This window comes from Megalobrama amblycephala, linkage group LG10 (assembly GCF_018812025.1).
Source record: "Megalobrama amblycephala isolate DHTTF-2021 linkage group LG10, ASM1881202v1, whole genome shotgun sequence".
In the NCBI taxonomy this organism is placed as follows: Eukaryota; Metazoa; Chordata; class Actinopteri; order Cypriniformes; family Xenocyprididae; genus Megalobrama; species Megalobrama amblycephala.
In genome coordinates this window covers 14261256-14285519 of record NC_063053.1, presented here as the reverse complement: position 1 = coordinate 14285519, position 24264 = coordinate 14261256, and the positions used below count along the sequence as shown (strand labels likewise).

Here is a 24264-nt window from a genome sequence, read left to right as displayed (position 1 = left end):
ATTTGAGGGCTGTCCTGAGATCGCTGAGAGGGGCTGGGCTCACGGCCAACCCGAAGAAGTGCGCAATTGGGCGCGTGGAAGTAAGGTATCTGGGCTTCCACTTGGGATATGGACAGGTGCGTCCCCAAATTGATAAGACAGCAGCGGTTGCAACCTGTCCGCGTCCCAAGACCAAAAAGGAGGTAAGACAGTTCCTCGGGCTGGCGGGATATTACAGAAGGTTTGTTCCTAATTATTCGGACCTCACCAGCCCGTTGACTGATCTGACTAAAAAGGATGCACCAGATACGGTCCAGTGGACGGAGCTGTGCCAGCAGGCCTTCACCCAGGTGAAGGCTGCTTTATGTGGCGGGCCGTTACTTCATTCCCCTGATTTCTCTCTCCCCTTTTTGTTGCAGACAGACGCGTCGGACAGAGGGCTGGGTGCGGTCCTGTCCCAGGAGATAGAGGGTGAGGAGCGGCCGGTGCTGTACATTAGCCGCAAGCTCTCTAAGAGAGAGGCTAAGTACAGCACCGTGGAGAAAGAGTGTTTAGCCATCAGGTGGGCCGTCCTCACCCTCCGCTATTATCTCCTGGGGCGGGAATTCACCCTCTGTTCGGACCATGCCCCTCTGCAGTGGCTCCACCGCATGAAGGACACCAACGCGCGGATCACTCGTTGGTATCTTGCTTTACAGCCTTTTAAATTCAAAGTGATCCACAGGCCGGGTGTTCAGAAGGCTGTGGCCGACTTCCTCTCCAGAAATGGGGGGGGGGGGGGGGCTGCAGGCCGGACGGCTCCCGGCCTGAGTCGGGCGGTGGGGGTATGTGGCGAGGGGGGCGTGGTTTAGCGGGGTCTGCAACAGGAGGGAGTGTCTGGGGATGTGCGGTGATTGAACGGGTTGAATGTAAATCACGAACACCTGTTTCTCGTTCCAGTAATTGGCGTGGAGACAGGATAAAACGCCAGGAGAAGCAGGAGCGTGTGAGAGAGAGAGGGACTGCTGACAGTCGGACTGAGTGAGCTGTGCTCGTTTTGTGGAGTGAAGCCCGTCCTTGGATGTGGAATTATTGAGTGTGCGTTGCACCGTCTTTTTGTTTATGTGTTTGATATTTTTCTCTGGTGAGAATAAAGACTGTCAGCAGCCCAAAGCCGATCCCTGTCCTCTTCCTTCCTTCGATACAAGAACTTCTATTACACCCCACTTTTACAAAGGTGCATTGTCGAGAACGACAGTAATTGAGTGCGATTTAAGGCAGCAGATTCTGCAAACAATCTATCATATGCATGTTGCTTGTGTGGATACAGTCATTTTTGACTGCAAATGATGAGGTAATTTTATTAAATGTACTTGATTTATGACATTTTGGCAGTTAGAAATAGATGCTCGATTTTAATATTATTTTAAGGAAGAATTGAATGAACTTCTCAGCATTTTGTTCGCGTACCCCCTTCTGTACCCCAGTTTGGGAACCACTGATCTAGACTACCTACTATGGTATTAAATGGGGGGCAAGATCTGTTTGGTTACTGACATTCTTCCAAAAATCTTTCTTTGTGTTTAGCAGAACTAAGAAATTTATACAGGTTTGGAATTACTTGAGGCTAAAGTATCCCTTTAAAATAGAGGGAAACAAAGGTGCTGGTCATCCTGTAACAGTTGAGGTCATCATAAAATTGTATTACACATGTAAAAGAAAAGATAATCAATGAGTGACTTTGACATTTTACATTCTGTAATACAACTCTCTCTTACTAAATGTCTACACCACAAAACTTGATAACTCATAAAAAAACAAAACAAAAAAACACTGAACCCTGACACAAAGCTTAAAAGGTAAGATTCGAGTGGTATAAACACTAGAGATGTTTAGGGCGAGGGTTGTCTAAATGAGTGGGCTCAGGTGTTTCAGCAGCAGTGGAGAGAAGCACTGCCCCCTGCTGGACTCCTCCACGAGAGTCTCTTCTGGGCGGATTTGCCCCAACACCGGACATACTTGAGCGGCTGCTTCTGTAGCTGGGCCGTACTGAGGGCAGGAAAGAGCTCGACTCAGAGGTGATGACAATGCTGGGAATCCGACCAATCGCACCCCTTGAAACTGGCATGTCCGTACTGTCACCAGCCTGCAATTAGCACAAAAGAAAGTTTGGATATTGTCGTCTATCAGCCTATATTGTACATTAAATCAGAATTAATTTTTCCTGCAGATAACACTGCTGCAATTAAGCTCAACATGACCTCAGCATAGTTCCGCATTATTCTCAGTTTAATTAATAGGCATTCATGTATGAAAGATGATTATTAGAATTATTCTTTCAAGGGCACATATTTCTTCCACACAAAAATACATTAAGTGGACAAATGGAACAGTCATTTTATTATATGCTTTTCTTCTGCAATCAATATTCAAATTAATTCACTAATTACCATTTTGTTTTCTATACAGCAAATCATGATTCATCAAATTCATTCTAGCAATTTATGCTTGCAGATTTTTCATGCTCAAATTTGATTGCCTGGGAGAGTTTCTCTACCAGTAACACCAGAACACAATGTTCTTGAACCAAGTGAGACTGGTTTATATTGAACTATTAAATTGAACAGATTCACTATCAGACTTACAGGTTGAACGAGTCCGACCACAGACACATCCACATCAGAGGAGCTCTATGTCAGAAATGAGAGAGAGAGAGAGGTCACTAACTAGGTACATGCACCACCGTTCAAAGGATTGGGGTCAGTAAGATTTGTTTTTAAAGAAAAAAGCTTGGTCATACTTTTCAGTGAGGCTCAAGAAGACGAGTCTTATTGATTATTTTTCTATTGTCCATATGACTCATGCTTGTCACTGTCTACTTTGATTATGTGGAACATTGTTGGATTAGTTCTTTTATGTTCAACAGAGCAAGATGGGGATAAACAGAGGATGGCAGAATTAGCCTTTTAGCATGAACTATCTTGAAGTAAAATGTTGGTAACATTCCTGCATTCCTTCGATACTTGCCACATATGGAATACATTCAGCCTGTGAGGTCACCTTTTCAAAGATACCCGAATCATGGCTTTTGAGCTTAGACTTGAAGCTGGATGAGTTACATGGTTTGAAGTCTGGGATCTCCGCAGTGTCCTTGCTGATGTCACAAGACACCTGCCGGCTGGCAGGTCTGGAGCTCACGCTCGAGAGATCAGCCTCAGTGTCTGTCCAGCCCTGAAGATTAGAAAGAGGTCATAAAATATATCCATTACAATCACATTTACCCACATAAGAAGAATAATTATCAAATCTACAGGTCCATCAGGCAAACACACTCACAGATTCGCTGTCGGAGGCTGAGGAGAGCCGGGACTTGCCAGTGCTGGTTCTGCGGAACTGTCCGGACATATCAGAGGACTGGCTTGTGACGGTGGAACGGCGTGTGGACATTAAGCTGCTCTGGAACGAGTGGAGGTCACGCTTGGGGACGCACAACAGCACACGAAGACATGGAATGTATTTCGCTATTGCCAACCTGACAGACACAGATAAGATACAGGGATGAGACACCTTAGGCATGGTGGATCCAAAAATGACAAGATCTAAATATGTTCAGAAAAAATAATAATCATATCAACATTAACATTGATGTGTAAATTTCTAATGAGAAATTACTGGCAGACATATTGATTGATCAGTTTACTGGTATTGTTATTGTTAACTCAAACAAAAACTGTTAAAAATGTTTTCAGTAATTAAAATACAGCTAAAATAAAATATAAATTAGATTAAACAAAACTTGTTTGCATTGCCGACTGACTTAGCTGAAGTACTAAAATTACTAAAACTGAAAATAATAATAAATTAAAGCTGAATAGATATATAATAAAAATGACAAATGCATTTAACAAAATGACTAAAATTTAAACTAAAATAAAAATAGCTAATTAAATATATTACAATACACTACAATAAAAAAATAGAATATAAATAATACTAAAATAACAATGATAATAAATGCAAAAATCAAAGTGTGTATATAAACATCAGTAACATCAGTAAAATCTATTCTAAAGGCAGCAATGGGGTCTTTATGCAGCAGTTGGGGTAAAAGTCTCATTGGGGGAGCAATAGTTGATATTAACCTTTTATGATAATAATAAACCTTTTGATAATAAACCTTTTGTCATTGCATGAATGGAAGGAAATTTGGTCAGTGCATAGGAACTAACATGTGTTTAGGGAAATGCTGTGGTTTAGTGTTGTGGGAGAAAATCAAATCAAAAGGACTTTTTATTCTAGCATGGTACCATACCGTCAGGATGCTCAGCGCTGGATTAATTACTCTTTATGCTCAAATGGATATTTAGGTTAATTAAATCAATCAAAATGGAATTTTACACTTTAACCCAGAAGCAAGGCCTGTTTCTGATCAATTTGTAAATGAATGGCTCAGTGAGCTAGACACTAGTAAAATTAAAACAATCACAGTTTGCCTCAGGTGTTTAGTCTTAATGGGGCCAGACCAGGTAATGTAATGTAATCTAATCTGTAAATGGAAAGTAAATTTGTCCATTAACCACTTATAGTACCATTAAGTTTTTTCATGACCACTTCGGGAGTCAAAACTCAACCAATCTGGTTCCAAATATATTAAACCGACAATGATACATAGAGACTCCTGTACCTGTATTTAGGGTGTGTGATGGCATAGATGATGGGATTGTGGATTGCTGAAGCTTTGGCTATCACAGCAGGTACTGAATTCATATACGGTGTGAGCATGTCAGCATACCTGCAAAACACATGCAAAATAAGTGCATACATTATTTACATGATGCTAAATCAAACAGCTTCAAAATGAAAACAATACAATTGTATATTATATTATATTATATTATATTTAAAACAAGTCTCTTATGCTCACCAAAGCTGCATTTATTTGTTTAAAAAAATACAGTAAAAACAGTAATATTGTGAAATATTATTATCATTTAAAATAACCGTTTTCTGTTTTAATAAATGTAATTTATTCCTGTGATGGCAAAGCTGATTTTTTTAGCATCATTACTGTGTCACATGATTCTTAATATGCTGATTTGGTGCTTAAGAAACATTTCTTATTTTTTATCAATGTTGAAAACATTAGTGCTGCTTAATATTTCTGTGGAAACCGTGATACAATAGACATCTTATGTAACATTATACATGTCTTTACCATCACTTTTAATCAGTGTGTCCTTGCAGAACAAAAATATTAATTTCCTTAAAAAAAATCTTATAGACCCCAAACTTTTGAATTGTAGTGTATATTATATTATATTATAAATTAAATTGTATTGTATGCAAGGATTGGGATTCATTTACCCAGCAAAGGCTGTCAGTGCCACAGTTGAATATGGAGACCAGGAGATGACATACATGAGAATGACAATAAGAGCAATTTTCGCCATCTTCCACTCATTTTTCAGTCGTTGGAATCGTTTCATTGAGTCCCTCTTGTTATCTCCATTAATTTTGCCCACAGCTCTTCCAAAAACAAAAAGCAACAGTTAAACAACATTAATTTCCTATCACTGGTTTACATGATGTATGTATAATAGAATAATAATACAAAAGACATTTTAACAGCGTTGGAACACTGCTGACATTTGGTATAATAAATTGATACTGTATTGTTAGATCTGTATCAAAGAACTCACTCATTAGTGCTGCGAATGGAACGAAAAATAAAGAAATAGCAATAGATGATGACAATAAGTGGAATGAAGAAGACGAAGGTGAAGAGGAGCATAGTGTAAGCTCGCACGGAGGGTGTAAAGGTCATATAATCCCAGGTGCAAGAGGTCAACAGCCCTTCAGGAACATAAGCACCTGCAAAACAGACAGACAAAACATAAAATAACAGAATTTGCAGAGGGAAGTGAAGGATAGCCAGCAGTTAAGCTTTTTACATCCAGTGAAATATTGTGAGAACTAGAACAAACTCGCACAGAAAAAGGATTTAAGACTTCTGTCTGGCTGCTGGGCAAACCCAGTGAAATACAACCCAATGCACACACAGCTGAGGATATTTTTGAAGTACGCTATAATCATAGTATTTCTTATCGGCACCAATCACAATCTGACTTTCATGCGTGTGGGCTGTCAATCATCAGTTCCCTGAGGCTTGAGGTCGGTGTGCCGATCAGCGGTAAAGATATAAGCTGTCAGAAACATTAAAGGAGACAGACACCCTTCGTGTGAAGAGCAGGTTGCCTGTAAACCAGAGACAGAAAATGCTAGAGAGGCAAAAGCACTAGGCTTTACCAGTCTATCCCTGTTAAGCCAAAAGCCTCGGTCCTCAGAGACCACCTTTACGCGGCACAGATCAGAGTCCAACAACGTGCTGTTTGCAAAGCCAGCCATTGGCTAACAACTCACATGTTGGTGTGCTCACACATGGATGATCCAGAATGCTCAGAGTACCTGTCCCAATAGATTTGAGCTAATAAAAGACTGGCGCATCCCGTGAAAGGATTTTTAAGTGAGCATCAAAGGTATAGTCAACTCCATTAACACAGTACCACACTTAAAAGTATAGTTCACCCAAAATTAAAATTATCCCATTATTTACTCACCCTATAAAAGCCATCCTAGGTGTATATGACTATCTTCTTTCAGACAAACACAATCAGAGTTATATTAAAAAATATCCTGGCTCTTCCCATCTTTATAATGGCATTCGAGATTTAAAGCCCAAAAAAGTGATTCAATCCATCACAGTCCATATGGCTCCATATGGCTCGATGGGTTTTTGTAAGAAAAATATCCATATTTAAAATGCAAGTCGAATTTCTTCCAGCGGAAGAGTGACCTCTGCCCCAACGTAATACTAGAACTCTGATTGTGTTTGTCTGAAAGACGATAATCATATCATATAAATCATTTGATAATTTTCATTTTTTGGTGAACTATCCCTTTAATCACCTACAAATGCACAGTCATGATATGACACATTGACAGCTGGCTTAAAACATTTTTTATTTTATGAAATGACATGAGCGATTTGTTTGCACACACACACAAAAATAAAATAAAAAAACACCACTTTATTTACAAAAAAGTATTAATCTCCAGAGAGCACTGCAGCGCATGCGTGTTGTGTTGACCAAAGAGCAGATGTTGTTGCTTGAACACACTTTAGAGATTAATATTTTGTAAATAAAGTGGTAAATTATGTTTTTTTGTGTGTGTGTGCAAACAAGGCACTCGCATTGCTTCATTAAATTGAGATTAAACCACTGGAGTCACCTGGATTACTTTTATGATGTCTTTACTAGGCAGTCAATGGAGGGAAAGACAGCTCTCAGATTTCATCAAAAAGATCTTCATTTGTGTTCTAAAGATGAATGTCATACAGGTTTGGGCCGACATGAGAGTGAGTAATTAATGACAGAATTTTTTTAATTTTTGGGTGAGCTAACCCTTTAAGAACACTTTTAAAGTAAAACATTTTGGTCGGTTTAAAATGGTAAAACACTAATTATACTACACTTACTCCATCCAAAGAAGGGTGGCAGGCTCCAGCCAAGTGAATAGGCCCAGGCTACCAGAAGGATCAGGAGAGCTCTCTTCTGAGACAACACACCAATGGAGGCTAACGGCCTCGTGATCACGAAGTATCGATCCACGGCGATGACCATGAGCGTGATCATGGAGCAGATGCCAAATAAAGCCCCACAGAATGCATACAACTCACAACCTGGAGAGACAGAAGGAACAGAATTATGTGAGTCTGTAACCACGCACAATTTATACAGATCCATCCAGCAGTTTTGTTGGATAAATGTGTTCACCCTGTTGGTGTTTGCTTGGTTAGTGTAAAATTAACATTTATGTTTCCAAACAAAATCTAAATCCAGCACAAAATTCTTAAAATGTTTGAAACATTGGTTATTGTTTTTGGGGGCAGTGTGAACCAGATTTTAGGTCTGAAGACTCTTGGCTGGCAGGAACACAGACTGCTGCTGGCTCCATTTGAGGGCCAACTTCTGAGGCAGCAGTTTATTAAAATAATCGGTTCTGAAAAAACATACAGTGTTTATGTTGCCCACAACAGTTGTGCCCTAATGCTTAGAGAGTTAGACTTGTAACCCAAAGGTTGCGGGTTCAATTCTCAATACCAGCAAGAATTAACTAAGGTGCCCTTGAGCAAGGCAAGCTAACCTCCAATCGCTCCCCAGGCACTGCAGTGAATGGCTGCCCACTGCTCCAGGTGTGTGTGTCCATGGTTCACAGTGTGTGTTCTGTGACAAATTCCAAGTATGGGTTACCATACTTGGCCTTCACGTCACATGTCACTTTTACTTTTTTTTTTCCACTTTCTTTTTGGTTACTTCAGTACATCTTAATCTGTTGATAACCAGATTTGTCGGTATATATGCTTAGGTTAACTCAATGACTCAATGCTACAAAAATGTGCACTGGAAAACTTTTTTGAGTGTAATATTTTGTATTGCAGTGCAGTTTGTACATATGATTTCTGCGATTCTCAACCTTTTTTTTTTTATTCCAAGGCTCCCCCATTGTCATTGATTTACTGGATAAGGATTAAGGATACAGTATAACTAAATTTCTACCCAATAAAACATTTTAGAGCTTGTCATAACAAGTAAAATGTATATTGATTCATATTGATTTATGATTTACATGACTTTCCCGGTACACTTTTTTTTCTAGGAACACTCGTTCTATAAAGGATTATTAGTTGTTTTAGTTTATTTTAATGCTTGTTTTGTCATCTTAAGGCCATCTTGGAATTTTGCTGAGGCCCCATAGTGGGCCCCGGACCCCTGGTTGAAAACCATGGTTTTAAATTAACTTCCACCCCACACAGAGCCATAAAGAGACAGAGTTGCGACAACGGAAGTTCAAAACGCTTGATCGTCACGTGATTCGTGTAGCCTTCAGATAGTTCCAGGAAGTGCTTCGGCGGCAATTCAAAATGATAGGGTTAGAGAGACAGAACCGTGATTTTTGGTCATTTGTAGTCAATAAATGCATCAGTTTACTATATTTATGTAATACACTGACATGTGAATGTAGTATGTGTATGTAGTTACAGCAATGTTGTTTTTAAAAGCTGCTAATATTTGAGGACTGGTGTTGTCTGTCAACCAGCGTTGCCTGCCTTGTTAACATATTTCTGGCTAACATTACCTTGTTTAAAGATCGTGTTGCAGTTGTTTGAAGTATTTTTATGTTTTTAAACTTGTTTGTTAGTTAAGGGCAATTATGTCATGTTCACTATGGTTTCACAGGGACAGGAGACCTGCAGGTGACAGGTGATTGCCTTTAAAAACCAATTGCAAATAAGTGAAATGTAAAATTTAAGTGAAATTTAATTAATCTTAATGTTAACAATTCTTATGAACCCCATTCATGTATTACTATATATATTCATACACAATATATTCAATTCTAAAATAAAACATGATTATACACACACATTGACTTTTGCACTGATTTAGTGCAATGGATTTATAAATTTATAATAAACTGCATGTCGAGCATTTCGTCTGTCCTTTCCTAAATGTTCTAGTAGTCTCTGCTATGGTTTGCAGTGCTCTATTAGGATTATGCAGTTGTTCAGAGAAAGCAGTATGAATGCATGGTTTCCCCACTGACATGGAAAGGAGAAAGTTATGTTCAAGTCAGCAGGAGCAATCTAAATAGAACTAAAGATTGTGTGCTAAGTTGTGTGTTAATTATATACAGGTGTATCTGCCCTTTTTTTTAACAAAAAACAACACAGAACTTTTATGTTTATTAAAGGTTTATTAAAAATAAGGAGCAAGGATCTGAATCCCCTTTGTGCTTGTATGGAAAGCAAGATAAAAGGAAACAAAATGGGAGAAATTAAATACAGTAGTAGTATATAATATACAGTTTTGGTATTTAGTATGATTTCCCATTTAGCCTAGTATGTATGTATGTATACATGTGATAATATAACAACTATAGTAATATAAACACATTACGTTACCCAATAAAATTACAGTTTATCAGTTCACTATACTGCAGTATGCTGTAGCATTCATTAACAACATGTTGTAAATACTATAATATATACAGTATACTACAATTCACTATAGTATGGTTCAAAAACACTATACTGTTTATTATAGTATTTTTTCACCTGGGTTGTACAATTAATAAGGAATAAGGATATTCTCATTTTACCACTTTAACCCACCACAAGCCCCAAAGTTATATTTAACTACGTTTAGAAGCCTTTTTCTCTAATTACACAACGATGAATAAGCTGTTTTAATCTATTATCTAATCTACTATCTGATAACATCCCTTGAAACTATTTATTTAGTGACCAATATCAGCTAGCAAAGTTAATTTGATTCAGATGTACTGATAATATAAAATCTTATAATTTAAACGGCTTACCTTTTAAAAGTACATCAGAAGCGGTCTGTTCTGCTGTAACTCTACGGCGCGGCTGCTACTTCCGGGAACTATTGAGAGGCTCCACGAGCCGCCATTGCTGTAAAAAACCGTTCCATTGGAGTCTATGGAGTTGTCGCAACTCTCTCTCTATATGGCTCTGACCCCACATATCCAAATGCACATCATGGTAACCTAGCAACGCTACCATTCTAAGTGGAGCCAACTTCACATAAACACACAAATAAAGGAAGCGATCTATCTAAAGGCTATTGCTCATATTGCTCCTATGGGTCTATCTGAAGGCTATTGCTCATAAAACATCAGGTCAGCAATAAAACATGTCAAACAGAAGAAGAACCTGTGGAGCAGAGAAACAGGTGATTTCACACCATTATACTCGACAGGCACAGTCTGCCATCTCCTCAATATCCACACACACCTGTCTTCAGTGCTGTCAAAGCGTATGTAAACAACAGAATGAGCTGCAATGCATTCAGTCTGATTTATGGTAATTGTGCTTGTTTTCTCAGAACATATTAACTGGATGCACTTTAATAATTACAAAACAGAAGCTCCTTTTATTGAAGATAATCCTCTCAAACATCAGGATGTCTTCTCTCACACTTTGTCAGGTAGATTATGCTTTCAGGTTAATCCTGGAAGAGAGCATTTTTGTGAGTTATATCTGATTGATTGTGAAAGCTTTCACAGGGATCAAGCCTATGGTTGTCACGAATGAATTAACGGTGGTCATAATTGTGCCTTGTGCAGTCAGACCTTACAGAAACAGGAAGAGCATCTTTTAACTCTTTCCACCAAATGAAACTGGGTCAGAGCCCCTCCTCCATGAGGGAGGCTGCAAACTCCGCTCAGACAAGCATAACACCTCAGGATCCCAAAAGGGAGAATGGGTCAATGGGGCAGGTGCCTCATTGTAAGTAAATTACATAATATATTGATGTTAGTGTCTGCCATGACAAATTAGGTGTTTTACATGACAATATTTTGTTACAGGCAGGACTGATTTATAACACACTGCACATACAGTACATTTATATCGGTCATATCTGTCTGGACTTTTATGTTACTTCCTGTCCTGAGTGCCATGTTTTTGGTCCTTTGTATTTTTTTCCCTTGATTGTCTCCAATATCAGTGGTTCTCACTGTTTTTGGCTCCATAGACCTCCATTGTCCAGAACAATATTTGAAGGTACTTTTCCAGTTGTTCATAATTTACTGGATAAGTATTAAGGATTAGGATTTAATTTTTTTTTTACTCATTGTGAACCCAAAATAATTTGAGCTTGGCATAACTAGAAAAATGTAGTTGATTTGGCTTATTTTAGTGCATGTTTTGTCTTATTTTAAATGATTTTAATTCATCTTGAGGCCCCCATGGAAGTTCGCTGAGGCCCCTCTGGTTGAAAACCACTGATTTATATGGTCTCCACCAAAGTTCAGATTGTTATATCATTGGTTTTGAGATCTGCTACATGTTTTCCAATGAAACTGACCTCGAATTTGTCATCTCCACATAAGACAATAAGTGTGTTCGACAATGCACAGATGAATCGGTGTATGACATCAAAGTACTGCGAGAGCGATTCAAAAGCATACAGCGTACTTTGATGTCATACACTGATCGGTCTGACTCTGTGCAGCGCTGCTTCAAGTCGAACATACCTAATATTTGAGAATATTTGAATCTCTGGGTGACCTGATTTCCTGTCACAGAGGGGAAGAACAGATAACAATTTCATGGCTGTCCACTCACTTAAAGGTCCCGTTCTTCGTGATCCCATGTTTCAAACTTTAGTTAGTGTGTAATGTTGTTGTTAGAGTATAAATAAAATCTGTAAAATTTTACAGCTCAAAGTTCAATGCCAAGCGAGATATTTTATTTAACAGAAGTCGCCTACATCGAACGGCCAGTTTGGACTACATCCCTCTACTTCCTTCTTTAATGACGTCACTAAAACAGTTTTTTGACTAACCTCCGCCCACAGGAATACACAAGAGTTGCGTTTGTAGAGTGTGTTTGTCGCCATGTCGTCGAAACGCTGTTATTTTCATCCCGCAGTCCAATCACCGGGTCTGATTCCGGCTCAGATTGATAGGGTAAAATTAAAGACATGTTTACAATAACACTGAGCGCATGCATCTCCACGTTATGGTAAGAGGTGTGACCTTTCCGGGCAAGGTTCGCTAAGCTGCTGTCGAATCACAACACAGGAACCGCTGGCACAATCAGAACTCGTTACGCATTTCTGAAGGAGGGACTTCATAGAACAAGGAAGTCATCAGCCCGTTTTTATGACAGTGGAAACAGCGGTATACAGGAAGTAAATTATGTGAAAAATACTGTGTTTTTTTACACGCGAAACATGAACACGTTATATTGCACACTATAAACACAATCAAAGCTTCAAAAAAAACACGAAAAACGGGACCTTTAATAATGTTGGGTTAAAAATAACCCAACAATGTTAAAAATGACCCAACATTTTTTGGGGGAAAAAACCCCAACAGAGTGACCAATACGTGTACCCTAACGGATGGGTTAAAAAAAAACAACCCACAATTTTTTACTGTGCAGTAAACACGCTGAACACAAAAGATCAGCATCAATAACTACAATAATTATAATCACAGAGCACTTGCTCTCAATGCAAACGTCAGCAAGCAGAAGATTCCAACAAAACCCAGTCAAGGCTGATGAAGGCAATTAAGATTCGGTCCTGATAGGAACTGACATTTAAAACACCTCAAGGAAAAAAAGCCTTCCATCATCTAATATCACGAAGGCAGCATTTCACAGCTGAGCAAAATGTCTAGCTAGTGCTGAAAATCAACAAGAAATTGTTTTGAGAGCAATTTAGAGAGATTATGATTTGTCAACCAATGAAAAAGAAACAACTGTACTAGAAAAGGTTACATAAATCTGTCAGAAATGCATTCATCATTCTTAGCAACAAAAACATGAGAAAGAATGGTATGAATCCTTGTTAGTACTGAGAAATCAAGGTCGTCTCCAAAGGCAACCTTTCCTTCATTTGAAACTAGAAGTGATCCATTCAATCACACCATCTAACTCTCATTTAATCTTAAATCTGTTCATTATAATTCAAAAAGTACAGCAGTACAATAAATCATAGACCTGCATGTTTTATGTCAGACACTGCCTATGCATTAATGATCTATCTGCAAAGATAAGGCTGGATAAGTCTATGCATTTGTCTGTGTATACAGTTTGGCTGTACTTGCAAGTTGATTGATTCTGTTTGAGCTCATAAATTTACCAAATCATGTTTTGCTTCAAACATTTTACATGTCCTTATAGTGAATACCATGCATGTACGTTTGTGTGTGTACCTTTCTCCCCAAAGATCCATCTCTTGTGCATGCTGGTGGTGAAAAAGATGGGCGCCTGGGTTGCACACATGAGGAAGTCTGTGATGGCCAGGTTTATTATAAACAAGTTGGCAGGTGTCCTCAGGGTCCGGCTCCTACACACACACACGCAATCAATTGTTCATTTGGTAATTATATTAGTTTTATGATGTCTGTGAGAAATTCAGCCTCCATGTGCAACCCAAATAGCTCCAAACTAAGTCAAACCGATGTCTACAAGAAACACATAGTGGAGTTTCGTAACTGATTAGTTGAGTGACTGATTCATGACTTACTCTGACAGTCACTTGTTTCGTTCCTTAACAAATCAGTGTTTTAATCGAACTGGGTAAGCAGATGATTCAACGACTCACTCATAAACAAAGTCACTTGTTTCGTTCCTAAATGAACCGGTGTTTTTGAACGAATCGGATGAGTGACGATACATGACTCACTCAGTCACTTCTTTCATTCCTTAAAAAAATCTGTGTTTTTAATCGAACTGGGTAAGTAGGTGATTACATAATTAATAAAGAAAGTCACTTGTTTCATTCCTGAATGAGCCAGTGTTTTTGAATTAATTGGATGAGCGTCGATACATGACTCACTAAGACAGTCACTTGTTTTAATCCTAAATTAATCTGTGTTTTTAGTCGAATTGGTTGAGTAGATAATCACATGACTCACTCATAAAGTCACATGTCTCGCTACAAAATGAATCTGTGTTTTTGAATGAACCAATTGAGTAGATTATTCCATGACTCACTCATAAATAAATTCACTTGTCTTATTCCTGAATTATTATTTTTTTTTAAGAAATTAGTTGAGTGAGTAATTCATGACTCACTCAGACAGTCAACTGTTTTGTTTTCTGATTGAATCAGTGTTTTTGAACAAATCCTTTAAGTGAATGATTCATGATTCAGAATGTCAATTGCTTTGTTGTAGGAATCTGTGTATTTGAACAATTCCATTGAACAACTTGGACAGTCACCGCCTACTCACAACCTAATCGCAATGAAATCTGCAGAAGTCAAAATTCCCCACCACGTGCAAACACAAACAGGCACAAACTGTGAAAATTCCAGTGGTCTTGGAATGCCGCTCAACCAATTAAATTGGAGGAGTGGAACTAACTATTGTGTAAATTGTCTATTGCAAGTTACTAACGCACCAGTCTATCTGACTACATTTTGGCTTCTTTTGATAATGAACAATAAAGCATGTCACACATTGTTTTCATAATACTTGTTCGACTTCCTGCCTGTTCTTCTCACCTGCTAAATGCATAGATGACCAGGAAGTTGCCCAACATGCCAGTGATGCCAACAGTAAGGATGACAGCACCAATGGTGTAATGAGCATGATCAGGCACATCCACCGTTGGGAAAGGGTAAACTGACTCTTCTACCATGGCAACCTTGAAGACACAGAAGAACACATTAATTAATAGCTCAGATGAAAAGCATCAGTTGCTGTTTTACAATGACCTTTTCATCAAAGAGGGTGCAATCTGTTTAAGAAACAGCATTAAGCCTGAACCTAGCTGACACCAACAAGACATTAATTCATTAAATGGGAGGACAGTAGATATATTAACAATACTGACACACTGTAATGTTTCTGTATATTTGATATGATAAACGATAAATTCATCACTCATTTCAAACAGATCCCAAGATCTCCTCCTTTTTTCAAAAGCTTATATCCAGTTGTAGGCATCTCACCTAAATGGAAATTTGCACTATATTACAAACTGATAATAGAGTATTGAGAACAGAAGGTGGATTTAGGGGCTTTTTGTGTTTATAAACCTATATACAGTTGTAATCTGTTTTTGTGAACATGAGCCTTGTTTTCTTGTATATATTTGCAGTAAACAATTCATTATTCACCAGAACAATACAGTTGTTTTCAGTTCTCACTGTAGTTTATACTGAACACATTGTATTAATATTGAAAAGTTTGTAAACTGGTCATTTCAATGAAATCCAATTATTTGCAGCTGATTTTCTTGCACATTTCAATCTTTGAAGAATTTAAACAGGCCTAAATGACAGTGAGCTGGCATTTCTTAAATCTTTTCATTGGAGGCAGGGGTCTAGATCGGGACATTTAATCTGTTCATATAAAAGTCTGCTTCTGTCTTATGTGTTTTGTAAGCAAGAGTATACATTTGAATAGCTGAAAACTTTATTATAGAATAGATTATTCTTTAACTTTTCTCTTGATTTATTTTATGACAAATAAACAAGATCTACAGTAATTTAAGGCCAATAAGAAAAGCTTTCTGTCACTTCGAGCAGTAAATCATTTCAAATAAACTGAAACATATACTTAGAAAAATTAGACTTAAGAAACACTATATGGCAAAGATACTATTTTTGATGGCATAATCTCTCACAACATTCAGTTCAATTAAACGTTTTCTCAGATCCTGGGATGTTATCGTATGCATTCCTTCAGCACCAGACAGAATTTTACCATATTAAGACAAAGCATTAAGTCTGAAAAAAAAAAAAAAAAAAAAAAAAAAAAGTTTTGTAGAAGAAACTAAAATTGCTTCAACCTTTTTCTGAAATAAAACAAAAATAAATAATAGACTATATTAGAAGGTGGGGCACTTTCTCATGCCAGTTTTATTTCTTTTAAAAAAATTATTTCTCAAAACAGAGATATATATTAATATATACATTAATATTGTAATATCATTGCAGTGTCCAACTTGTTGCTAAGCCTATTGTTTTCTACAAGATAAATTATTTTAACTTAAATTAATATTTCATATCTATATATTTATTTATATGGTAAATAGTTGTGTGATTCTGCTGGTCATTATAATGAATAAATTATTCATTATGTATTTTATTTATTTTGCTCGGCATGATACAGTGTAAAAAGGAACACAAAAGGAAATATTTGGCTTTCCCAGAGCAATTATGATTAAACTCAAACATTTCTTTGGCAGATATTTGTTTACTGCATTTTCCTCAGGAAACGCTTTAATGAAAGGACCTTTAAGTGTCAGAGCTCTGGGCACACGAGAAGGCTGTATACAGGACACGCTCTCTCGGAAAAGTCATTTCAAAGCAGATGAGTGTAAACATGTGGCCATGACGAAGGAAATATGACAAAGCAGATTCAGTCATTGCCTTCGGTATGTGTCAAGTGATGATGTGAAGGCAACTCTTTACCAACAAACTGTCAAAATCATTCATTTGTTATGTAAAACACAGAGTCAGCTATAACAGAACCATGCATTTTTTTCTGGGTCATATCTTCTTTTGCGTAGATGTGTTCTTGGTTTTCATGCAAGTCACGCAATCTGTCTAATTTGGCTAGTTGCTTCTAAGTGAAAGATGAGTTTGAGCCAAAAGAGGTTTGCTTAGACACATAGCCTTTGACATCAACAAAATACAATATATGAGAAGAGTTTATTCCTCACTTTTACATTTATTTTGCTGTCCTTGTTATTATTTTGGTTTAATTTTACTTTTTGCATTTAGCACTAGTGATTTCCCCTGTTTAACAAACCACCAGTTGAGAACTACTTTGAATGTAGCTGATAAAAATCAGACTTGTTGAAACAAAGATCAAAACCTTGGAGATGTGCAAACATTGTTCCTTTTAAACCCAAGCTAAATTTATACAAATCATGTTTCTCATCTTACTCAACCGACATGGGCCATTTTGTGTCATCAAAACATGTATTAAACCACTTCCATCCTGAGCTGCACTGGTGAATTTATTTGTTCTGAAGGTTCCTCAAAATATTGCAGTAGCCATTGCTGTGTGTTTTCATTCATTACTTCTGAGTTTGAGGTCAACTGAAGATCTAAGCCATGAAAAACTTTGAGGGCTGAGATAAGACTGTCTTATTTCTCTGGAATGAGAAGGATTCTAATGAAATAGATACTGTTCGAGTCCCACATCTGTTTCTCACTCAGGGTAATATGACAGTAACCGTGTTAAGGCCTTTTTGGTGGGATTTTTCGAAGATGTTTCAAAATTAACCAGCCTCTTCAAAACCATGTAGTTTTTCCAGAGAAGAAAGGGTATTTTAAATTTACTGCAGATGATAATGCAAATGCACTGTCACAAGGGCAGTACACTTAAAGGGACATCTTTGTACCTTATATAGCCCTAAAGTGTATATTATACCTTAGAGTAGTAATATGTACCCTAAGAATGTTTATGGGTAAATAAAAGTACAAAGATATTTTTAATGTTACTGCCCTAATGACAAGCTACTGTATCCCAAGTTTTGCACTATTTTTTTCTGAGAATGTGGGATAATTGCTTATGAAAAGATTTGTGCTGGAAACAGGATCGGCTCACCACAAAGGCAACATAACACAGCAGAATAATTGTTATGACATTTTTTACCATATTTTATCTCACTCCTGAGGACAAATACAACTCAAAGTCATTGTAATTGTTAACACTACTGATTCATAAAATGAGAGTTTTTCTTCAACCACAATGACTTTGGAATTTCAAACTACAATTAAACATTAAAATTAAGTGTACATCAAGGTTATGCTTTCTTATGTTATATAATATAAACATAATATATGATATGCCCCATTTTATTCATTTTGTAGTTCAGTCATTCATAAACATGATGTACACTGTAAAAAATGAATGTAATTTTAACAGTAAAATATTGTAAAAATGATACGGGAAAAAAAAAAAAAAAATTGTAAATAGGTTAACAGTAAGTTCCCGTATTATATACAGGGAAAAACTGTAAAAGCTCTTACCAGACATTTATGCAATTTTTACAGTAAAATGCTGTAAATTTTACAATTTTTATAAGTAGAAAATACAAAATCAATGTATAATTTACAGTTAAAATCTGTAAACTGATATTCCCACAATTCCCTGTTTGACACTGCCGCATTTGAAAGTATTTTGTTTAAATAATCATGTTTCTTAATAGTTTTTGTTATCAGTTATGTACATTAGGGTTTTATGTTACATCTTCTGTTGTTTAATGAATGTTTATTGCATTATTGAAGTATTGTGGGTTACCATGATGGTGTTTTGCGTTTGCGTGAATGACTCTGTGCACCTTCTATATATTAGTATATACTTCAGCTCGTGGAAAAGCTACTTGTGATGAGCTCTGATTCTTCATGTGGCTTTCTCTTTTACCACCTGCATTAGGTGGTTGTCATATGTTAAAGGTACAAAACAGATTTTAGTAGTAGTGTGCATTGTTGAATTTATTGGTTTACATTCAAATTTTCTTAAATTACAGTTTTATACTGTAAAATTTACAGTTTGTTCTGTAGATGTGTTTACAGTGTTCTGTATTTTTTACAAAATTATTCTGGCAACCACAGCTGCCAAAATTATTTTGTAAAAACTACAGATTTTTTTTTACAGTGTACCAAGCCAAAATAATAAGTAATTAATTTAAAAGAATCCTACATAGTGATTAGTGACCTATATTAAGAAAATGATTTGAAATTATTAAAGCAGAATATAAAAAGCATGTCTTCTTTTTCTTCCACCAATATGTTCCTTCAAATACGATTAATGACAAAACCTTGACTCCCCTGTTTAATGAACATTAGCTGGGTCATTATTTTAAGCTGAAAAATGTTAAGACAGAAGCAAAAGTCAAGTAACATTACAACTCTACAGGTCTTATTAATCTTTTATGATACTTCAGATACTTCAGCCTGTGAAAAAAAAAATCAATGTTTTTGTTGTTTTTTTTTTTTTTTTTCAAAAACAACGTCATCCTTGAAATTAAAAGTTTATTTAAAAATGGAACATTGCTGTGCATTGTTACTGCATCCTTGGTCCAACTAACTGAGATATGAATGTACTGTCATTCACAGGATGTTCACAGCTGTCCTTCATATCTGGGTAAGTTCTCTTGCGCTCCAGATGCTGCTGTGCTTGTTTGACTGCATTACCATGATTACTTAGTTAGCTCAGTTAGAAAGCAAAGCTGCCTGAGCTCGGCTAAACACACTAATACCTCCCAGTCTTTCATCTGAAACAGTTTTTCCTTAACGGAGCCGTTAAGTTCCACTGTGTGCTGTTGTCCTTTTGGGGGGCATTTTTCTGCTAATTAGAAATAATGCTGCAGAGAAACAATGTAAAAGACGTGCCAATTTTGTCCAAAGCTGGCTTGCAAATAAGCCTGTTTTGGTTGATACACAATATATTGGGTTTCAGTGCCAAACAACCAGCCACTTGTTTTCTTAATGTTGTTTATTGTGAATGGCTAAATGCTAATGGAACTTGCAGAAGGTTTCACAATAATAATAGTTTTCATAATAAACATTTATGCGCCCACACAAACTGATATTAAGCACAAGAACCCAAATTCAACAAACTCTACTACACCAAATAAACTGTCCTACATCTACAAAACAATCTCCGTTCGTCTCTGCTCACAGAGCATTATTTTTACCAATAGGAGGAAAAGAACACATTGAGAGGTCAATATGTGAGCATGAACCTGAATATGATTATATCATAATCGCATGATTATGATGCTTTTTTTTATCCTAATCTCTCATGGTCAGTGAAGCTGGTTGTCCTGTGAGGTTTGTTTCCATCAGTTTGAGACAAATGAGAACGTAAGAGAACGTAAAACCCCCATTAACGTTATTGATAGACTTAAATCTATGTCACTATGGTCTGGAAAAAACATCTTATCAGCCCTGGGTGTCATTGGGTTTCTGGGTGACATTTTATGATTTATGTGTATGATTTATGCAAATATGAATCATCACCTAATAAATCTCACTTGACCCAAATATGTATCCGCCTAAACAAGATGCTGAAGGCTCAGAGTTACATAAAATAATTTCAGAGAGGTCAAAAGGTAATCCATTACAGTAACAGCTTTTGGGGACCATTTTAAGGTCTGCCCCATTACACTCAAATACAGATTCCGGATATAATAAATACAGCACCCCCCTCTGTTCATTTTGTGTTAAAACATTTCTGCAACAGAGATTAGGTCAATAACAGAGTCCTATTAAATTTGTAGACGTTTTATGTAAAAATTAAATCATTCAAATCCCAGTCCAGGTCATTAAGTCATAATCTCATCTAAGTGAAATCATGCGCTTTTTTTAAATCAATGCCTGTTATAATTTCCTCTCAGCAAATCTAATTCATTGTAGTTATTTAGTCTAATAGTCTCATCTTCTTCATAGTCTAATTTTTAGATCTCATCTTCTGATTAAGACACGTTAAATTAAAGATGGGAACAAGCCATTAGCCATTAAAAATTAAATTTCATAACTAAATGAGTAGCCTGGATGTCACGCTAAAAAAAACTAATAAACAACTAATAAAAGTTTAAGATCTGAGTATATATGTGGATTAAAACAGCCTTTTAACTTCAAATTTATTTATTTATTGGTTAAATTAACACAGATCCACCACACTTTCTGTTGAATGGGCAGAGACATCCATCAGTATACAGCAGCAGTCCAGATAACTTCAGTTCATTTAATGAAGGGAGAAACTGCAACATCAACATGCAACATGTTAGAGAAAACATAAACACCCCCAAGACCTGCCCAATTAGCATAAATATGTAATTCAGTGGTACTCCTCTGCAGCACTGACATGCCTTCATAAGTCCTCTCATAGCTCAATGTTTAATAATTATCTCAACAGGGAAAACCCCAAGGACTTAACCTCACAAATACATCTTCAGGCTCAGACCACAGACATGAGCCATATATGGTAAAATGAAGTAAGTGATTAACGGCAAAGGACAGTTTCAGTCATCTGTGTTTAAGAATTGAGATTTCAAATGAGAAAAATGCAATCCACCTGACTTGACTCAGTAGCATAAAGACACAGTCTAAACTGTAAGTATTAATATTAAAACAATTCAATTAAGATTATTGTCATATAGTTTATTATAATATCTTAACTCCTGGAAAGGTATAAATTCACTAATTATCAAAATCTTTGGATATATTTCAGTTGCATGAAATATATCCACTGGTCCAAGCTGATGTTGGTGATAGATTGGCACTTACTAACCTGTTAGAGATTAATCAAACTGGTTAAGGCTGGTGGACCACCTTAGACCAGTGACAAACCAACTACCATTTTGCAAACACTGGTTAAGCCTATGCTAATATGACATGTTTTTTTCTACCCCAGAAGCAACACAGACCTTTTGTCACTTTTCATAGCAGGAAATTTCAAGAAATGCATCACTGTAGTATGGTGAATTCAGGTTGATTGGGACACCCTTTTCCCAGTCATCTCAATGGCAAAAAGTGTCCCAATCACCTTGAATTCACCCTATTTAAACTACAGCAAACAAATTTGCTAAAAACTTGATACCTGATAAAATACAAATACCTGTCCCACTTCACCTGAAAAGTTTAAATGTTTATAATTATCACATAGATATGACATTAAATATTATTTTTACATTGTTTACATTTAGGATGGATGTAACTCAAAGACTGAATGCTCCATAATCTACCAAAAACTTTCCCGCATTTGCATAGTTTGCTATATACTGACAGAGGTGAATTTAAGCACCCATATTGTATTTAAATTCAGAACAGATAAAATATAGGCTGTTTTGTCTATTTATCTTTATATTAAAAAGCACAAACCTATCCAACATCAGTACATTGCAAACATAACATGTTCATATTTAGAATATTGTAAAACCTACTGCAATTTGCACCGGAGCCAAATTCATAAGATGAAAAGAAACATTTAAAGCATTTGGCCACATATAAATACACCTGAACATCTGCAAAGGAAAAGATGAAGGAAAACACTGAAAAGACAGCGCTTGGAGAAATTGACTCACTGATGTGGTCGTGGGGGGTAAATCAACCAGTCTGTACGCGCTCATCACGGAGTTGTTCCACGAGGAGAGGCTTTCCACGATGCGCGGCTTTCCACGATGCGCGTGCAGTTCGGGTCTTGTGTCGGGCACGAGATGCCCTTCCTCAGTGAGCGCACGGCGCTGCTAACCATCACTCGCGTAACTGACAGAGAGCGGCACACCAGAAGACTTTTTAGGCGGAGATAAAAGCGTTACACGCGAGTGCCGTACAAATGTCAGATTCTGTTCAGTCGTGCTCACTCACTGTATGGGAGCGCTAAAAGAGCGCGTGGCAATCACTGTGTCAGCGCGCGCGCCGTAGTAGCTTTGACAGGCTACTCTCACGCCTTCATATTTATCACGCACTCAGACGGAAATTAGAGCGTACGTGACGTGACCCACAAACTGTAAGTAGACAATTGTTATTAAAGGATTAGTCCACTTTCAAATTAAAATTTCCTGATATTTTACTCACCCCCACGTCATCCAAGATATTCATGTCTTTCTTTCTTCAGTCGACAAGAAATTAAGGTTTTTGATGAAAACATTCCAGGATTTTTCTCCATATAGTGGACTTCAATGGAGCCCAAACGGTTGAAGGTCAAAATTACAGTTTCATTGCAGCTTCAAAGTGTTCTACACGATCCCAGACGAGGAATAAGGGTCTTCTAGAGAAACCAAGTTTTAACCATCTTATCTAGAGAAACCAAGTTTTAACAATAAATGCTCATCTTGAACTAGCGCTCTTCTTCTTCTTCTTCTTCTTCTTCTTCTTCTTCTCTATTTGAATTCCAGCAGTGTAGACACTGCTAAGTGTATTACTGCCCTCCACAGGTTAAAGTTTGAACTAATTGTTATATACTTGCACTAACGTATTGTTTATGACAATTTAGTTCAAACTTTGACCTGAGGAGGGCAGTAATACACTTAGCACTGTCTACACTGCTGGAGTTCAAATAGAGAAGAAGAAGAGAGCTAGTTCAAGATGAACATTTATGGTTAAAACGTATACAATTTTAATTTTTTTTAGAAAATGAGCTAAGGTTTCTCTAGATAAGACCCTTATTTCTCATCTGGGATCGCTGGGAACTGTAATTTTGACCTTCAACCTTTTGGGCTCCATTGAAGTCCACTATATGGAGAAAAATCCTGGAATGTTTTCATCAAAAACCTTAATTTCTTTTTGACTGAAGAAAGAAAGACATGAACATCTTGGATGACATGGGGGTGAGTACATTATCGGGAAAGTTTTATTTAAAAGTGGACTAATCCTTTAAGTATGTGAAGGTAGGCTTTTTAGATTAGATTAGGTAGATTATTAATTTTACATCAAAGTAACGAAACATTTAGCTGGCGATTTCACTTTGTAAAGAAACACTATGCACAGACTGAACACGCAATAGGCATGCGCATGACGTCACAGTTTTCACAAATTCGCATTTTTGCAGTTTACACAGAGACGATAACGGTATCTTTTCAAAAACTTGCACTTTAAAAGCTGTTTTCAAAAGTTTTGCATTTTCAGGCCCCCTAACGACCAAAACCCATACAAATTTTTCAGTTTTTAGTTAAGCGTTTTGGGTGTACACAGTGGAAAGCCTATATGCCTCATTCATTCATTTAGTTGAAAATGG

General features: G+C 36.9%; 1 protein-coding gene across 1 annotated transcript; it reads right to left on the bottom strand.

The window, feature by feature from the left end:
• Window positions 1–1352: 1352 nt before the first annotated feature.
• opn4a (opsin 4a (melanopsin)) lies at window positions 1353–23124 on the bottom strand. Its single transcript, XM_048204715.1, is given in 12 exon segments — window positions 1353–2104; window positions 2604–2648; window positions 3019–3189; window positions 3295–3490; window positions 4643–4750; window positions 5323–5484; window positions 5658–5829; window positions 7496–7699; window positions 13771–13904; window positions 15066–15208; window positions 22613–22696; window positions 22699–23124. Coding segments are annotated over 12 exon segments (1767 nt in total). The 5' UTR covers window positions 22783–23124; the 3' UTR covers window positions 1353–1840.
• Between the last annotated feature and the right edge of the window lie 1140 nt (window positions 23125–24264).